This window comes from Ceratotherium simum, chromosome 34 (assembly GCF_057802395.1).
Source record: "Ceratotherium simum simum isolate JZ-2026a chromosome 34, ASM5780239v1, whole genome shotgun sequence".
Lineage (NCBI taxonomy): Eukaryota > Metazoa > Chordata > Mammalia > Perissodactyla > Rhinocerotidae > Ceratotherium > Ceratotherium simum.
In genome coordinates, this window is record NC_141933.1 from 13,177,612 (window position 1) to 13,194,041 (window position 16,430).

A 16,430-nucleotide genomic window follows, 5' to 3' on the forward strand; every position below is an offset into this window, starting at 1 on the left:
TTCATGTACTGTCTGCTTCCAATTCAGATGTGATATGGTGAAAAGAGACTAAGTGTTGATATTAGGAAATATAGTATGGTGGTGAGGAATGTGGATTTTTAATCAGGCAACCTTGAGTTTTCATCTCGAAAGTTACATTTCTCTCAGTTGTTACTCGAGTGACCATGGACGTAGCACAAAATTTCTCTGTACCTCATATTTATCTTCAGTAAAATAATGATAATATAACCTGGCTCATATTCCCGTGATAATTACTGGATATAATATGGGTAGAGCAACCACTACTCCAATGGGCACACACTGAGATTTAAGAGTTTCAATTTATACACATACATGAATATATGTACATGCCTATGTATTTGTGTGTGTTTGTGTGTGTGTGTATATACATATATATCTCTATATATATAGCAATTTGTTATCATTTTATTCAACACATGTTTATAAAGTGCCTATGATGGGCAGGTCCTGTTTTAGCGGTGGTAAACAAGAGAGATGAACTCCTTCCTCTCATGTGGTTAAACTTATAGGGTGGGACACAACTGAACATATAAATAATCAATCAAAATATTTTCATATGTTGTTAGAAGCTATATGTACAGAAGCTATATGTAAGTTAATGGGCTAGAGAATGGCTGGTGGTAGTCATGGCGGGTATGGGACACTAGAAAGAGTAACCAGGAAAGTTCTTTCTGAGGAAGCGATAGTTTCATTATGGTAGGAGAAAAACGATCATTGCATTTACAGACTTTTTTTGTTTCAATTTTTTTCCAGCTTTATTGAGTTATAATAGACCAAGAGAAATTGTATATATTTACAGTGTACAAAGCAGTGTTTAGATATATGTATACATTGTGAAATGGTTACCACATATCCATCACCACACACAATTAGCTTTTGTTTGTGTTGGTGAGAACACTTCAGGTACTCTCTTAGCAAATTTCAAGTATCAATACAGTATTATTAACTATCGTCACCATGCTGTAATTAGATTTCCAGAAGTTATTCATCCAACTCAGCTGAAACTTCATACCCTTTGACCAAAATCTCCCCATTTCCCTCATGCCCCAACCCCTGCAACCACCATTCTCTTCTCTGATTTTATGAGAATGATGTTTATCGATTCTACATTTAAGTGAGATCACAGAGTGTTTGTCTTTCTGTCTCTGGGTTATTTCACTCAGCCTACTGTCCTCCAGTTTCAACCATGTTGTTTTGAGTGGTAGGATTTCCTTCTTTTTTAAGCCTGAAAATATTTACGTGTATACACATATCTACACACAATATTTTGTTATGTGTTGAGCAGCTGACAGTCACTTAGGTTGATTTCACGTCTTGGCTGTTGTGAATAATGCCACGACGAACAAGGGAACGCAGATACCTCTTCAAGATGGTGATTTCATTTCCTTTGACTATATGCTCAGAAATGAGATTGGAGGATCATAAGGTAATTCTATTTTTAATTTTTTGAGAAACGTGCATCCTCTTTTCCATCATGGCTGTATCAATTTACATTCCCAACAACAGTATAAAAATGTTCTGTTTTCTTCACATCCTCAACAACAATTAGTATCTCTTGTCTGGCTTTTTTTTTGTTTTGTTTTTTGAGGCAGATTCCCCCTGAGCTAACATGGCAATCTTTTTCTTTTTTTTTTTGGCCTGAGGAATATTAGCCTTGAAATAACATCTGTGCTAATTTTCCTCGACTTGGTATGTGGTTCGACCACACAGCATGGCTGATGAGTGGTGAAGTTCCATGCCCAGGATCTGAACCCGTGAACACAGGCTGCTGAAAAGGACCACGCAAACATAATCACCACATCATGGAATTAGCCCCTTCTCTTGTCTTTTTTTTTTTTTTTTTTTTTTTTTGTGAGGAAGGTCAGCCCTGAGCTAACATCCATGCCAGTCCTCCTCTTTTTGCTGAGGAAGACTGGCCCTGGGCTAACATCTGTGCCTATCTTCCTCCACTTTATATGGGACGCCGCCACAGCATGGCCTGACAAGCAGTGCATTGGTGTGTGCCCGGGATCCGAACCCGGGCAGCCAGCAGTGGAGCGCACGCACTTAACCACTATGCCACGGGGCCGGCCCTTCTCTTTTGGATAATAGCCACCCAAGCAGGTATGAGGTGATATTTCATTGTGGTTTTGATTTGCATATCTCTGATGATTAGGGATGTTGAGCACCTTTTCTTATATCTGTTGGCCATTTTTCATCTTTGTAGAAATGTCTAGTCAGGTCCCTTGCCCATTTTCCCTTCCTCACTTATTACTTTTTTCTCCAATACTTCATTTATATTTTATAGCTTTTGGTACACAGCATTTATTCTCATTTGTTCTGATAATCATGGTCTGAATTTCCTCTAAGGAACCACCATTCCCTTACTCCCAATTTATGCTGACTATACTCTCAGCTATCCTAGATCTGGGCAATGGCAGAATTACATCAGCTCACTGAGAGTGACTGGTTCCTGTGTCACATAGCCTTGTGACTAAATAAAACCAATTACATGAATGACTGACATTTTCAATCAAAGCTAATCTCAGCATTTTTGCTTCACTGACCAGGAAAGAGAGTCTCCCTCTTTTCTCCTTCCTGTTGGGCTTGTGAGGATGTTGAGCTGTGAGAATAAATCTGCTGCTATTAGCAGGCTTCATGCTACTGTATGAGTCTTATAAGAGACAAATGCTCACAGAGAAGAGCAGAACTGAGAGGTCCAAGGAAAGATCAGTTCCTAACAATGTCGGTTGAGTGTCTGAATCAAAGTGTCCCTGGAGTTGGATCAATGCCTTGGGTTGGGCCAATCTCTTAAGTTTTAAATATATAAAGAAATTAAAATAGACCTATTTTAATAGTAGTGTAATACTGTAGTCTAATACAAGTATCACAATAAATGGGCAAAATCCTCCAATGGCTTTCTCTCTGATTCAGAATAAAAGCTAAAGCTCATACTAAGCCCTACAAGATCCTACATCACTTGATTCTTCACTATCTCTGGGATTTTGTATAATAGCCTACACTCATATTCGCTGAGCTATTGCTTTGGGTTTATTTAAAACGGCCAAAGTGACCCGGCCCAGTGGGGTAATGGTTAAGTTTCCATGCTTCACTTCTGTGGCGTGGGGTTCACAGTTTCAGATCCCGGGTGTGGACCTACACACTGCTCATCAAGCCACACTGTGCTGGCATCCCACATACATAGAAGACGACTGGCACAGATGTTAGCTCAGCAACAATCATCCTCAAGCAAAGAGGAAGATTGGCAACCGATGTTAGCTCAGGGCCAATCTTGCTCAGCAAAAGAAAAAAAAAAAACACGAAAGTTATTAAAAACCAAGAAGAAAGTAAAGTAAAATGGCCAAAGAATGTCTTCCTTTGGTGAGAATTTTTGCATACACGACCCTCTTTGTGTTTATATTTATCTAAGCAGTCTTAAGAGTAGTGCATTTTTAACTGTAAAAACTTTGTATGAACACCCAGGCTATTAGAGCAAGAACTTAAAGAAGACTGCCTGCATTTCACATCATGCCCTTTTAAACTTCTCAGTAATTTAAAGGTATGTTTTTATCGATTGATTTTTCTCCTGGTTATCGTCATTTTTCTGCTTCTTAGCATGCATAATAGTTTTTTATTGGATGCTGGATATTGTCATTTCTATTGTGGTTGAGTGCTCAAATTTTCTTTTTTCAGAGTGTTACACTGTATTTCTAGTAAGCAGTTACTTGAATTCCAGTTTGATTCTTCTGGGACTTTTTAAAGCCTTTTTAGGGAGGGTTTGGACTTGTTATTACTCTTGGCTAGTTTAGATATATTATTAAGGCATAATGAAACCGAGGACGAAAGAGTTCAATTTCCCTGGGTTCGAGTGAAACCCTGCCTTGTACCCACAAAGTTAACATGGGAAACAAAGTAACCAAAGTTTCTAAGTTGAGTTTGCAGAATAACAAGAGGACCACTGATCAGAAAGTAGCTTGCCAACAGCACTCCTGCCTGACTAAGCATGCAGGAGCTTGGATAAGCTAAAATGACCAATTGCAAACTTGAGACATCCCGTGCTAATAATCCACTGCATGCAACACATAGAACTCCCCCGAATTTGCACGAGATCCATGAAGAAATATGAAAGACAGTTGAGTCTGCATAGAGGACTATTACAACTTCAGCCCCCAGGGCTACATGCTCCCCTACCCCTGCCTAAAACCCCTTAGCTTTTTCCCTTCAAGGAGGTGGCTCTGAGTTTTAACTCCCATCTCCTTGTCTGGCTGCCTTTGGATAATAAACCTCTTCCCTTGACATAGCCTGGCCTTCCAGATATTGGCCCTCCTGTGTGGCCGGTAAACCCTCTGTTTGTGTTCAGTAACAAAAACTTTCCTGGAGGTTTTACTCTACACCCTGAGAATCCATGGAAGACTCTGCATTCCAACTGGTTGGAACTTGAGTGTCTCCCAGCTCTGTGTGCATTCTGATGATCATTCAGCTTACAACTACCTAACTACTTGGTTATTCTTTGATTGGACTTTTCAACAAATTTCAGCCTGTAAATGAATACTATTTGACAACGAATTTCAAAGGACTCTCTTGCAGATTTCAGGAACTCTGCCCCTGTGTGGCTACCTCCTTAATGATTCATTACTCACTAATTCTGGCTGTCTCAGCTCCCTCAAACTCTGATTTCTATCTTCTCAGTACAGTAAGATCTGTAGGAATCCATCTCCTTGACAACGGTCTGGAAAGTTCCTTCATGAAGAAAATCAGAGCAATTGTTATATTCACATCTATTGCCATTTTCTCAGTGTTGAACTCCCTGCGTTGACTACTATCCAATGTCCACCAGTATAGTTTACAATATTTGCCAGTTTTCTAATTTTACAGAGTGGGAGACTAAGTCTGTTTCCATGGTGACTGGAAGAATTGTGCTTTAATTTTAAAAAGGTGCCTACAAACAGAGATGGCTTTTCTTCATTCTGTTGACTCCATTTGGAAACCTCTTACTCTCCTTTGTCTAACTCTCCTTTCATTTGTCTGTCTCTTATTCATTCAAGTCTCCAATTAGATGTCCCCTTCTCCAGGAAGTCTCCTCTGCATCACCAAAGTCAGATTAATTGATCCTTCTATAAGCTCTCCTAGAATACTCTTCTTTACCTTGCAGGGAACTGATTATCCTGGATTATGATGGTATGTTCACTTGTCTGTATGCCCCATAACCTATAAGCTCATTGAGGGCTGAGACTCTCATTTTTCACCATTTGATCTGCAGTATATAGCACACCTCTTGGCTGATAGTAATTTTTCTCTAAGGATGTGTTGAATAAAAGAGAACTGAACACGACTTTGCTTTCCTCCTCCATGTAAAGTAAGTATTGATTTTATATTACAAATGAGGAATTGTAGGTTCAGAGAAATAACAAAGGCATGCAATAAATGATTGGTATTGGGTTTGTCTTAGTCAAAGACTAGGCTTTTTCTATGAGACCAGCTTTCTCTTTGATTTAGGAAAGTGCCATATTAATTATTGCCATGCAACCAACTTATTGGCAATTTATAGACATTTATCTCTAATGGTGGAATTTCATGTAAACAATACATTTAAATTATGTATAGAATGGCAATACAAAGTTTTCTAGAGAGACAAGGGGAATGTGTGAAACAGTGAAAAGAGCATTTCAAATGATTTTAAATTCCATTAAATTAGTTTGTGTATATAAAGACCTTTGAGCAGAGTCTGACATGCAGTAAACCATCTACCACTGATCTCCACTGATCTCCTCTACATACACTGATATACCACTAACGGTGGTAATAACCACCATTATTTTCCTATAAAAGACTGTATGAGGTGGGCCAGCCCCGTGGCTTTGTGGTTAAGTGCACGCGCTCTGCTACTGACAGCCCAGGTTCGGATCACGGGCGCACACCCATGCACCACTTGTCTGGCCGTGCTGAGGCCACGTCCCACTTACAGCAACTAGAAGGATGTGCAACTGTGACATACAACTTTCTACTGGGGCTTTGGGGAAAAAAAAAAAAAACCAGGAGGAGGATTGGCAATAGATGTTAACTCAGGGCTGGTCTTCCTCAGCAAAAAGAGGAGGATCGGCATGGATGTTAGCTCAGGGCTGATCTTCCTCACACACACACACACACACACACACACAAAAAGACTGTATGAGGCAGTCACTGCTCATTCAGCAAATTTCACAATTGACATCCACACCCATATTAGGGACACAGACTCAGTTAACACTTCCGACATAAAAAAGGAACTAGCTGTGCATGTCAGAAATACTTAGCACCGCCTTTTGGATTTAGAAAAACTGTTTGGAGAGGGATTCAGATTTAGACTGAGTGAGGTGTGGAGTGGGGGAAAGTGATTGTATCTGGACTAAAGGCACTTGCCCAGCATCTCTGGCATTCATTAGACACACGCAGACGTTGCAGGCTTGAAGAAAGGTAGGTCCAGGGACATGACTTCTGGGACTTTTGGGCTGAAGGTTTTCTCATCTACTGGTTTTAAGATCCTTGAGAGTGGAATGGGAGAGGACGAGGTCACCTCCCATGGCACAAGCTGGTATTCCATGTTGGGGTGGGTTGAGTGCACCTTTAACTGTACGATTTGGGCGTTTGGGGAACAGTCTTTGCTATAGAGGATGGGGTAAAGACAGGCTCCTGACAGCTGATGCTGGATGAGGTTGTTTTAGTTACTTTTCTTCTCTAAACCCCCAGGCTATCAGGAACATGAAAGCAATATTTAACACTGTTGACTAATTATTACATGTACTCTTGATGCCAGTCTCCCATGGTCTTTATCTGTCTCTGACATGTTAATTTTATATTCAACATTTAAAAAAAAATCTGCCACATGCAGAATTTGGTGGAGACGTTGTATAGCAAAGGTGGGGTCCCCAATATGGACTGTGGCCTGAGCAAGTTCTCCCATTATCTTTGGCACCATTCATGAGACACCCAAGGCAGAAACTGAGGCTGCTCACGAGGAAGTCTACTAATGAAAGAGAATTGGTAAATTCTTAGCATTCTTGGGATCAGAAAGAAGCTTGAAGGCAGTTGTGCCCAAAGACTTCTTTCCTTGGATGAGGTAAAGGAAACCCAGAGAAAGGACAGAACTTATCCTGAGTCACACCAGTCAGTAAAAGAGCTAGGAGTAGAACCCAGACTACTTGCTTCCTAATCTAGGCCTTTTCTGTGCCCAGGTCACCATTTCTACATTACCGTCATCATCCTCCATCAAACCATCCAAGTTCAGGCCTGCTTTTAGCCCTCTGTTCTATTTCATAAGTTTTACACATAGGAGATGCGGCTCCTTCAGACCATCTTCCTCATGCTCCCTCCTTGGAAACTGTGACCCATGAGGGCGATAGTGACACAAAAATAAGGAAAAAATGATAGATCTTGATGCTGATCAACAAGGAGATTGTAGCCAGTGGAAGACATGGGGCATTTTCTAGGTTTTTCCACATTTGTAACAGGAACAACAACCACCAAAAAGACGCTGTAGTTCTCAATGTCCCAATGTATGTCTCAGATGATGGGACAAGACTAGCATTCAGAGTCTTCTCAAATCTGGAAGAATTATACCTCATGTCTATCCAATGTTTCCTGTTGTTTTGGTCTCCTATATATTTGAATATATGAGAGTTAAGCCCAGGAAAATAATCACAAATTTTTGTCTTTGGGGAATTTACCTTCCCTAGGTAAGTAACACATGGATTTCTATGCAGTGAAGGTAGGACCCGTTACATAAATTTATAGCCAGGTTTTTAATAAGGACAGAGCACCAGGCCTGAGTGACCAAGACCTGATGTATGTTAACACAGAACTACGGAAAGAACATAAGAGTCATTTGAAAACATTATGTTAATACAGTGTCTACTCTGGAGAAAGTCACGGCCTTATTACACATAGAGGGAAACCACCAGCGATGTTTGATAAGACTGAACCTATGCTTCCTAAATCCTCAGTCTGAAGGTATGTCTGAGAGACCAATGCAGAGTTTCCTTTGCATTGAAGAGAAGTCAACTCCGGTATATATTCAGCTGGATTAAGAAGAATCGTTGGTACTTACCTTACAACAATTTTAGTCTCCATGATGTAAGAGAGAGATCACTAAGATTTCTTAAACCCCTGCTTACAATCATAGGTCAAGTCAGCCATGTGTGGGGAGTGGAGGAGGTGGCAAGTTGTACCCGAGAGAAGACAGAGACTGTTCAATACTGTCAGTATGTGACAAGATCAAATCCTGTGGGGGGTGTTGTTGTTGTTGCAGGGAGGCTGTGGGAGGGGTGGAACACTCTTGCCAATGGGTTCGAGACCCGCAAGTGTCCCCGTGTAGGAATGAAATTGCTGCTCTGGAAGTATTAAAATAAGTCAAATGTATCTGTGGCTTCACAAATAAAAGGAGAGAGATTCAATGTAAGGTTAGGAGAGTGGATGTGGGCTGAAGTAGCAGAGTTTCTCCAATCAGCTACATTACCCACACAATTACTTTATAGTAAGGGCACTGGGATGGCAGGGGAGGATATTTGAGGGGAGGGTGACAGGATTGTTTTTGCACTTTAACATGAACATTCTGCCTACAAGGTGGAGAATGAACCAGACATACGTGCTCTCAAGTGGACACAGGAGAAGATTAAGAGGATTTGAGAATATTCCTGATGAAAATTGCATGATAGCTTGGTCTGAGGTTGTGGAAGTGCCCAGAGTTGAAATGGTTGTGTAGGGTCAGAAGAACAGGACTGATTTAGACATAAGGGTGAGTAAGAGAAAGTATCAATGACAAACTACCAGGTTTTTTAACATGGACAACTGAGCTAATTATTAGGCCTAAGAAAAACACTTGGAATCTCATAATTCTCTTATGGTTCTTGTTACCTTTAGCTTTTGCCATTCTATATTAGGAACTAATTGTAGCACTCTGAAATAATCTCATCTACATACTTTTCATTGCATCGTTAATTTTTTGAAAAAAAAAAAGTGTTGAGGAAGGCTGGATGTCTTTTGTGTAGGTCTTCTAATGTTTGAAGTGAAAATTCTCACTATTCCTCTCTGGGACAAGTTGCTAAATGAATATCAAATTATGGGCTTTATTATAAGGACTTTAAATTATGCTCAGAGGGACAGATCTCTCAGGATAAACTGGATTAGAGAATGTGGCTTAGTTTGAAGTCCAAAAAGAAAGCTACCCATTTTATTTTCTTTTGTTTAAATTGAGACATTGCGTTCTGCTCAGGGGATGCTCAAATATACAGAAAAGTGTGAACACACCTACTCAACAACATATAATCTGTTACCTACCTTACGAACCCAGTTATCATTGGGACAGACTGCAAGATAAAGAGGAGAGTCGCCTGGCCTGCCTCTACATAGTCGTGTATGTAGCATATTCCATGAGGGTAGAAAACAGAGGACAACCCTGACCTTTCTGAGCAATCTTTGAGAAAAACTACAAAGGAGATGGAGACTCAACCACTGACCACAAGGCACAATGAATAACAAGCTCTAACTAATCATGTAAAACACTCTCCTCTGCCTCTCCACCTCCCCTAAGGCAGGAGTAGGTTGGTGCAAGAGGATGTCAGAAAGAAAGTCCCTCACTAGCAGGTCCTTGAGTGGCTGAAGTGTCACAGGAAGTTTATATTCTATATATAAAGGCAAAAAATGGGTAAATAACAGTAGTAACAACAATAACAATAGTAAATATCTATTTAGTGTTCATGATTGAAATGCACTGATTTAAATGCATTATCTCATTATTAAATTCCCACAAGACGTAGGCACTATTATTTACAGTATAGAGTTCTAGAAACACAAGATTAAGTACCTTGAGTAAAAAGTGGCAGAGCCGGATTGAATTCCAGGTGGTAGAATTCCAGAGCCTCTTTGCTTAAGGAGATCCACTATACTAGTCTGGTGAAGGGAAGAATATTTGGTGTGTTTCCCCCTTTTCACTCTTAAGGATAATGCTGCTACCAAAATGTGCATACAAGTTTTTGTGTGCACTTTGTTAGAAAAAAACGTACATCGAAATTTTCATGACATTAAATTTGGCAATGATTCCTTGGATATGACACCAAAAGCACGAGCAACAACAACAAAAAATAGATAAGTTGAACTTCATCAAAATTAGAAAGTTTTGATCATAAACGGAGACTATCGACAGAGTGAAAAGGCAACCCATGGAATGGAGAAAATATTTGCAAATCGTATATCTGATAAGGAATTGATATCCAGAATATATAAAGAACTCAACACAAAAAAAAACAAAAAACCTGATTCAAAAATGGGTAAAATAACTGAACACGCATTTCTCCAATGAAGATATGCAAATAGCCAAGAATCACATTAAAAGATGCTCAACATCACTAGCCATTAGGAACCTATAAATTAAACCCACAATGAGATACAACTTCACAGCCATTAGGAAGGCTATTGTCAAAAAAAAAAAAAAAAGCCCAAAAACAAAACAAAAAAACACCCAGACACTAAGAAGCTTGGCAAGGATGTGGAGAAATTATAGCCCTTGTGCACTGCTGATGGGGACACAAAATAGTGCCAACACTGTGGAAAACAGTATAGTGACTTCCAAAAAGTTAATCTTAGAATTCCCTTATGGTAATGTGATCCAACAATTCCACTTATGGATATATACCCTAACACAGTGAGAGCAGGGACTTGAACAGATAATTTTATAGCCATGTACGTAGCAATGTTATTCACAATAGCCAAAAGGTGGATGTAACCTAAGTGTCCATAGGCTGATGACTGGATACACAAATGTGGTTTATACATACAATGGAATGTTATTCAGCCTTAAAAAGAAAAGAAATTTTCACACATGGCTACAATATGGGTGAACTTGAAAGACATTTTGTTAAGTGAAATAAGCCAGTCACAAAAGAACAAATGTTGCATGATTCCACTTATATGAGGTTCCTAGAGTAGTTAAATTCATAGAGACAGAAAGTAGAATGGTGGTTGCCAAGGGCTGGGGAGCGGTGGACATGTGGAGTTAGGATGTAATGGGTACACGGTTAGCTGAGGAAGTTGAAAAAGTTTTGGAGATGGAGGTGGGAATGTTTGCACAACAATGTAAATATACTTAAAGCTATAGAACTGCACACTTAAAACTGGTTAAAATGGTAGATTATAGGCTGTGAATATTTTACCATAAAAAAATGACAAAGCTCAATATTCTTACTTAGATTCAGACATTTTCTTTGAATAAATGCTCCTGGGATTGTTGCAAGATCTTGGTTAATGTCCAGAGTTCTGAAAAAGTTGATTTTGACAATTTTTTCCAGTGTTCTCATTGTTTTTAATGAGGAGTAGATTTTCACACCCTTGCTCTGCAATTCTGGAGGTGCTTTTCTCTCTACCATATTTTCTCTTTCTGTTGGTCACACTTATTTTTCTACTCATTTGATTTCCTTTCTTGCTTTTTAGTTAATGGATTACATTTACTTTTTAATTACCATTCATTTGTTTTCTCATAACATTTTCCTCTCTTCACTGAAAAATTACATAACCCACTTCTTAGCTTTTTGATGTGATTTCTCTTTTATTCCTGCCTTAGACTTCTCAGAACTGTACTTCTCCAGGGAAGCCACAGCTATCAACTGGTGCATTCATTCACAGGATTATAAAAATTAATATATGTTTTATACCTCAGTGAGCCTCTTATCTTTGAGAAGTGTACTCTGAAAATGTGTGGTCATAGTGTCCTGTGCCCTTCATACTCTCTCTACATTACCCCTAACTTCATTCCCATGCTATCTTTGTTGTTTTTGACAGTCATTTCACCTGAGTAATGGGGATTTTAGTTGTTTCCAGTTTCAAAATGGAGCTCCAAATTTCTGTCTCCGAATTGATTTTGGAAATTTTGTAGAACAGAAGAAGAAACATTGACTTTTTGGTTACATACTCTTCTTTACTTCTTGATCTTAACTATTTTAATCTCCTTTACATTAAATATTGCTTGTGAATTAACTATATTTTTCTGTCTACTTATTTTTTTCATTTTTACTTTACTCATTATTTTATGATTTGCTATTATGTACTTTTCATTTTACTGCTTTCTGGAACTTGGAATGTATATTTAACAAAAATTAAATAAATGTTTTAAATGAGTAATATTTTATTTTCATTTGGACATTTTTTCTCTATCTTTAAAATTAACTCACTTTTTTCTGATTTCCATCAGTTTTATTGCTTTATAACTAATAATGTAGTTGCTTTGGCCTACTGAATATAAATATAGGTTAATAACCCTTTCTAGAAAAGTCTGAATTCTTTTCCAGTACATACAAAATTTCTGCTACTAGAACATTCTTTACTTTGTACTACCAATGAAAGGGCACACATCTCCAATCTTGAGACTTTTCAGAGCACCAATGAAGCATAAATGTTACCAGAATTGATTGTGGCTCGGCATAGTCTTACCAAGTTTTACTTCCCTCAAAATTTATGGAAGTAAGCCATACAACATCTGACTATGGATTCAAATGAGTAGATACAAATATTCATTTGACTTAGACCTATCTCCACATAACCTGATTGGGGTTACTATATTGAGGAGAGAAAGTAGCATAAAAATATCATGTTCGTGCTTTGAGTCTCAGAAAGATAATTTTATACATCGTTGCAATTCATTGGCAAGTCAGGATTTAAAGCATTTTAGTGAGACAAGAGATTTGTGTTCTTGGTGCCAGGGATACGACTCAGAATCATAAATTCCATCCCCAAAGTCCAGAGTTCGTAGGGTAAAATCCAAGATTACACAAATTGTATTTAGTAAAGATGAACCCCAGGTTTCCAGCTCTGAGAATGTCACTGCTCTGGTTAGAAAAGGAAAACTACAAAATGCAGTAAATTGCAATACAGAGGATTCTGTGCAGGTTATTAGTATTTAAAAAGTTGTCTTTTGAGCCAGCCCTGATGTCCTAGTGGATAAAGTTTGGTGCTCACCACTTCTGCGGCCCAGCTTCACTTCCCAGTCACAGAACCACAGCCCCCTCTGTCAGCTGCCATGGTGTGGAGGTGGTTCACATAGAAAAACTAGATATAAAACTATGTACTGGGGCTTTGGGAGGAAAAAAACAAAAAAAGAGGAAGATTGGCAACAGATGTTAGCTCAGGGCCAATCGTTCCCTGATAAAAAAAAAAAAGACAAAAAAAGTTATATTTCAAAGGGGAAACGTCTATAATCAACGAAATATGCAGCAATGGGGATAGAGATAAAACCTGAGTGCAGACTTGTTATATGAACTGGAAGACATTTTCCTAATTTGAGGGGCCCAGCATATTTGTCTCAATTCTGTCCACACGTCCCTCTCTCTAATATTTTGTAGCATCTTGATGTCACATGGCATTTCTCTCAATCTCTCTCCCTCTCTCCTTGTTCTAGTTTCCTGGCTGGTCTATAAAATGATGACATTTTGTGAAGATGTTCTAACAGCTGTCATAATAGAGGAAGAGCATGTAGACCCAGAAGTTGCTCTCACATTTCCAAGACCACTTCCTAAATTACATTTCTTATTGCAGCACCTTTTCTGCTGCCATGACAACCATGCAAGGAATGGAACAGACCACACCAAAGGCTGGCCCTGGTGTGTACCAGCCGGGACATCATGCTTCTCTAAATGCGTATCTATGGAAAGGGATGCCAGAGAAGTTCTTAAAGGGGGAACCAAAAGTCCTCGGGGTAAGTCAGTTGTGGATCTGGGAGAAGACCAATCATGTTGTAGAATCGCAAGGGACCAGATCTAACACCAAATACTCTGTCTCATTAGCTTCATAATACATCAGCCATTTGGTGTTCAGTCCCTATCACTTGAAAAATGATACAATATTCTATTACATCGTGCTTCTGATTAGTTGTATTTAAAACATAGTGACTTCCGATCTACTCTAGGGTTGTGGGTCATCCATGATAACTGTATTTAACTTCAGCATGGAAGAGTAGCAAAAGAAAAGGCCACACGTGCACCAGCTGGTGTCCCATCAACAGACCTTCCTGACAGCTGATGGCACCATATTGTTACCATCTCTCTCTGGGGAAATTTCTTAGCCTTCCTCTATCCTCTGTGCATTTCTGTCTGGAGTCTCAGGTGGATGTGCCTAAAAAGGAATGGATGGTTTGAAGAAAGAAAGGTTAGTGCAGGTGGAAGGACAGTGAATATAGAGGATTATCTCTAGCCTAACGTTTACAACAATAGGACAAATTCATCGTGACACTTTGGGTCCCTTTCAATGCCATGGGGTAATGTACTCCAACTTCTCTATTTTATACCCCTGTATTCACTCGTGTGCTCACATCCAGGACCCCACTAAAATGGCATATTGCTCTTCTCTTTGGCTTCCCCTGTACATGCTCTCCTTCCTTAGACTACTCCTCCATGCTAGAATGTTTGTTTCCTAATTTCTGGATCACTCCTGTCTGAGCATGTGCAAAGCAGAGCAACAGTTTGGTAGGAATAGCGTCGTGGACAGGTATCAGTGAAGCATCTCTGGGTAGGTCCTGGTACACTCTTTTTAATCTTGAAATTATTGAGGCAATTGGGATAAACATACCAAGAGATAATTTTAGTAAGTTAATATATCCTCAGTTTTTTATATGAAAGAAAAGTGACAGGGGAATATCAAGAAGACCATCTGATGATTTCAAAAGCTAGAGAGTAAGGGTGACTTAGTGGTTTGAAAGGGGGTGGCTTGGGCCCCATTTTTGTGGTAGATAATCAATTTTTACTTTCTTCATCATTTCTAGGTTGTGCAGATCCTGATTGCCCTGATGAACTTCAGCTTGGGAATAATAATGATTACTGCCACGTTGTTATTTAATGGAAGTTATTATAACTGTCCTTTATCAGTGTACACCGGGTACACTGTTTGGGGGTCAGTGATGGTGAGCAGAATACCTTCTGATATACTTGGGGACAACATGACATAGTTGTTAATATCCTGAGCTTTGGAATCATATCCTAACCCTATCTTGTAGTTCTATAACTTTGAGAAACATCTCTAAACTCTGTTTGATTCAATTTTCTCATATTTAAGTGAGGATAATAATATAAAACTCATAGAAAGAAAGACAGGTTAAATATTTAATATGTATCAGTTAATATATATTACAGCAACATGTACCAAAAATCCAAACCATAATGTACTAAATATTGAAAGCCTTGATTATTTCACAACAAGAAGCCTGGTAGCTAGTCATTTCCAGGGTTGGTTAATTCAGGAGTTACCTCATTATGGTAACCCCATTGAGGACTGCTGGCATACCGTATCAGACTTGTTGGCACATCTCATTGTTCATAAATGTTTTGTAATGCATAAATATTTTATATTCCCAAGACAACTACGGGCAAAGGTCATGGATTTGCCATTATTGGATTGATCTACTCAAGATTTATCTCTATGGGTGGGAAGGATTCATTGAAGCTCATGGGAGTCTGAACAAAATGAGGATTTTGTTAGCAAGGGAGAAGAGAAGACATGGCTGATATGCAGGCAATTTATAGTCAACTATCAAGTGTTAGCAAATGATTAGCTTAACAAATGCAACTGTCGTTAGATAAATTTTGTCTGTTAAGTTTAATAACAATAACTATAATTGAAATTAAATTAAAATGTAAGAAAGTTTGAAAATTTACCCCAGAACACAATGCAAGAGAGTTTCTCTGCAAATTGAGAGTATAAATGGAGTATAAAATATCAAGTTTTACCTACTGACAAGAGGAGAAGATATTTATAAACTGGGTTTGTGTTAGAATCAGGGAACCTATTCAAGTGTTGTAGAGTCCCATTGATCTACAAAGTTGAGAATGAGATAGTTTAAAGTTTAATGTCTGTAATGAGCTGGCTTTTTGTGCCCCGTTGCCTGTTTATAGAAAAACTGCATGCTTTGAAGAACAGCCAATGCTGTTCTATTTCTGGGCAGTGGTGCAATGCTTTATATATCTGATCATACTGATGTCAATATTAGCTCTTATTAATCTCTTACTATGATCTGGACATTCCGCTAAGTGCTTACTATGTGCCATTCCATTTCAAACAATCATTCACAAACATCTGAGAGAGGATTTATCAGTGTCCTAATTTTATGGATGAAGAAGTTGGGAGTTAGAGAGATGAAGTAACTTGACCAAGATCACATAATTATTTGGTATGGGAATCAGGGCTCAAATAGGGTCTGTCTAATTCCAGTATTTCATGCATCTAACCACTCTAGTTTTCTGCTTCCCTTTTCATTTCCTTTTCAAGACCACTTTGGAAAGGAGTTTTCATAATTTATGCCTTCTATACATTTTCAGTAGTTTATCAGGAACTGCAGGAGCTGTGTCTGTCAACTGAGGCATCACTCAGACTATTGTAGGAATCCCACTAGATTAGCTTTTGCTCAACTGCTGGAGCAT

At 38.8% G+C, this 16,430-nt stretch overlaps 1 protein-coding gene across 1 annotated transcript in view; it reads left to right on the forward strand.

Moving 5' to 3' along the window:
- The first annotated feature begins 6,338 nt into the window (after positions 1-6,338).
- LOC101391014 (membrane-spanning 4-domains subfamily A member 4A-like) overlaps positions 6,339-16,430 on the forward strand; it is a 31,184-nt gene continuing 21,092 nt past the window's right edge. Inside the window, exons 1-3 of the mRNA XM_087422855.1 lie at positions 6,339-6,453; positions 13,558-13,717; positions 14,780-14,917. Of these exons, the coding sequence (XP_087278981.1) occupies positions 13,574-13,717; positions 14,780-14,917 (282 nt within the window). The 5' untranslated portion in view covers positions 6,339-6,453; positions 13,558-13,573. The remainder of the gene's footprint in view (positions 6,454-13,557; positions 13,718-14,779; positions 14,918-16,430) is intronic.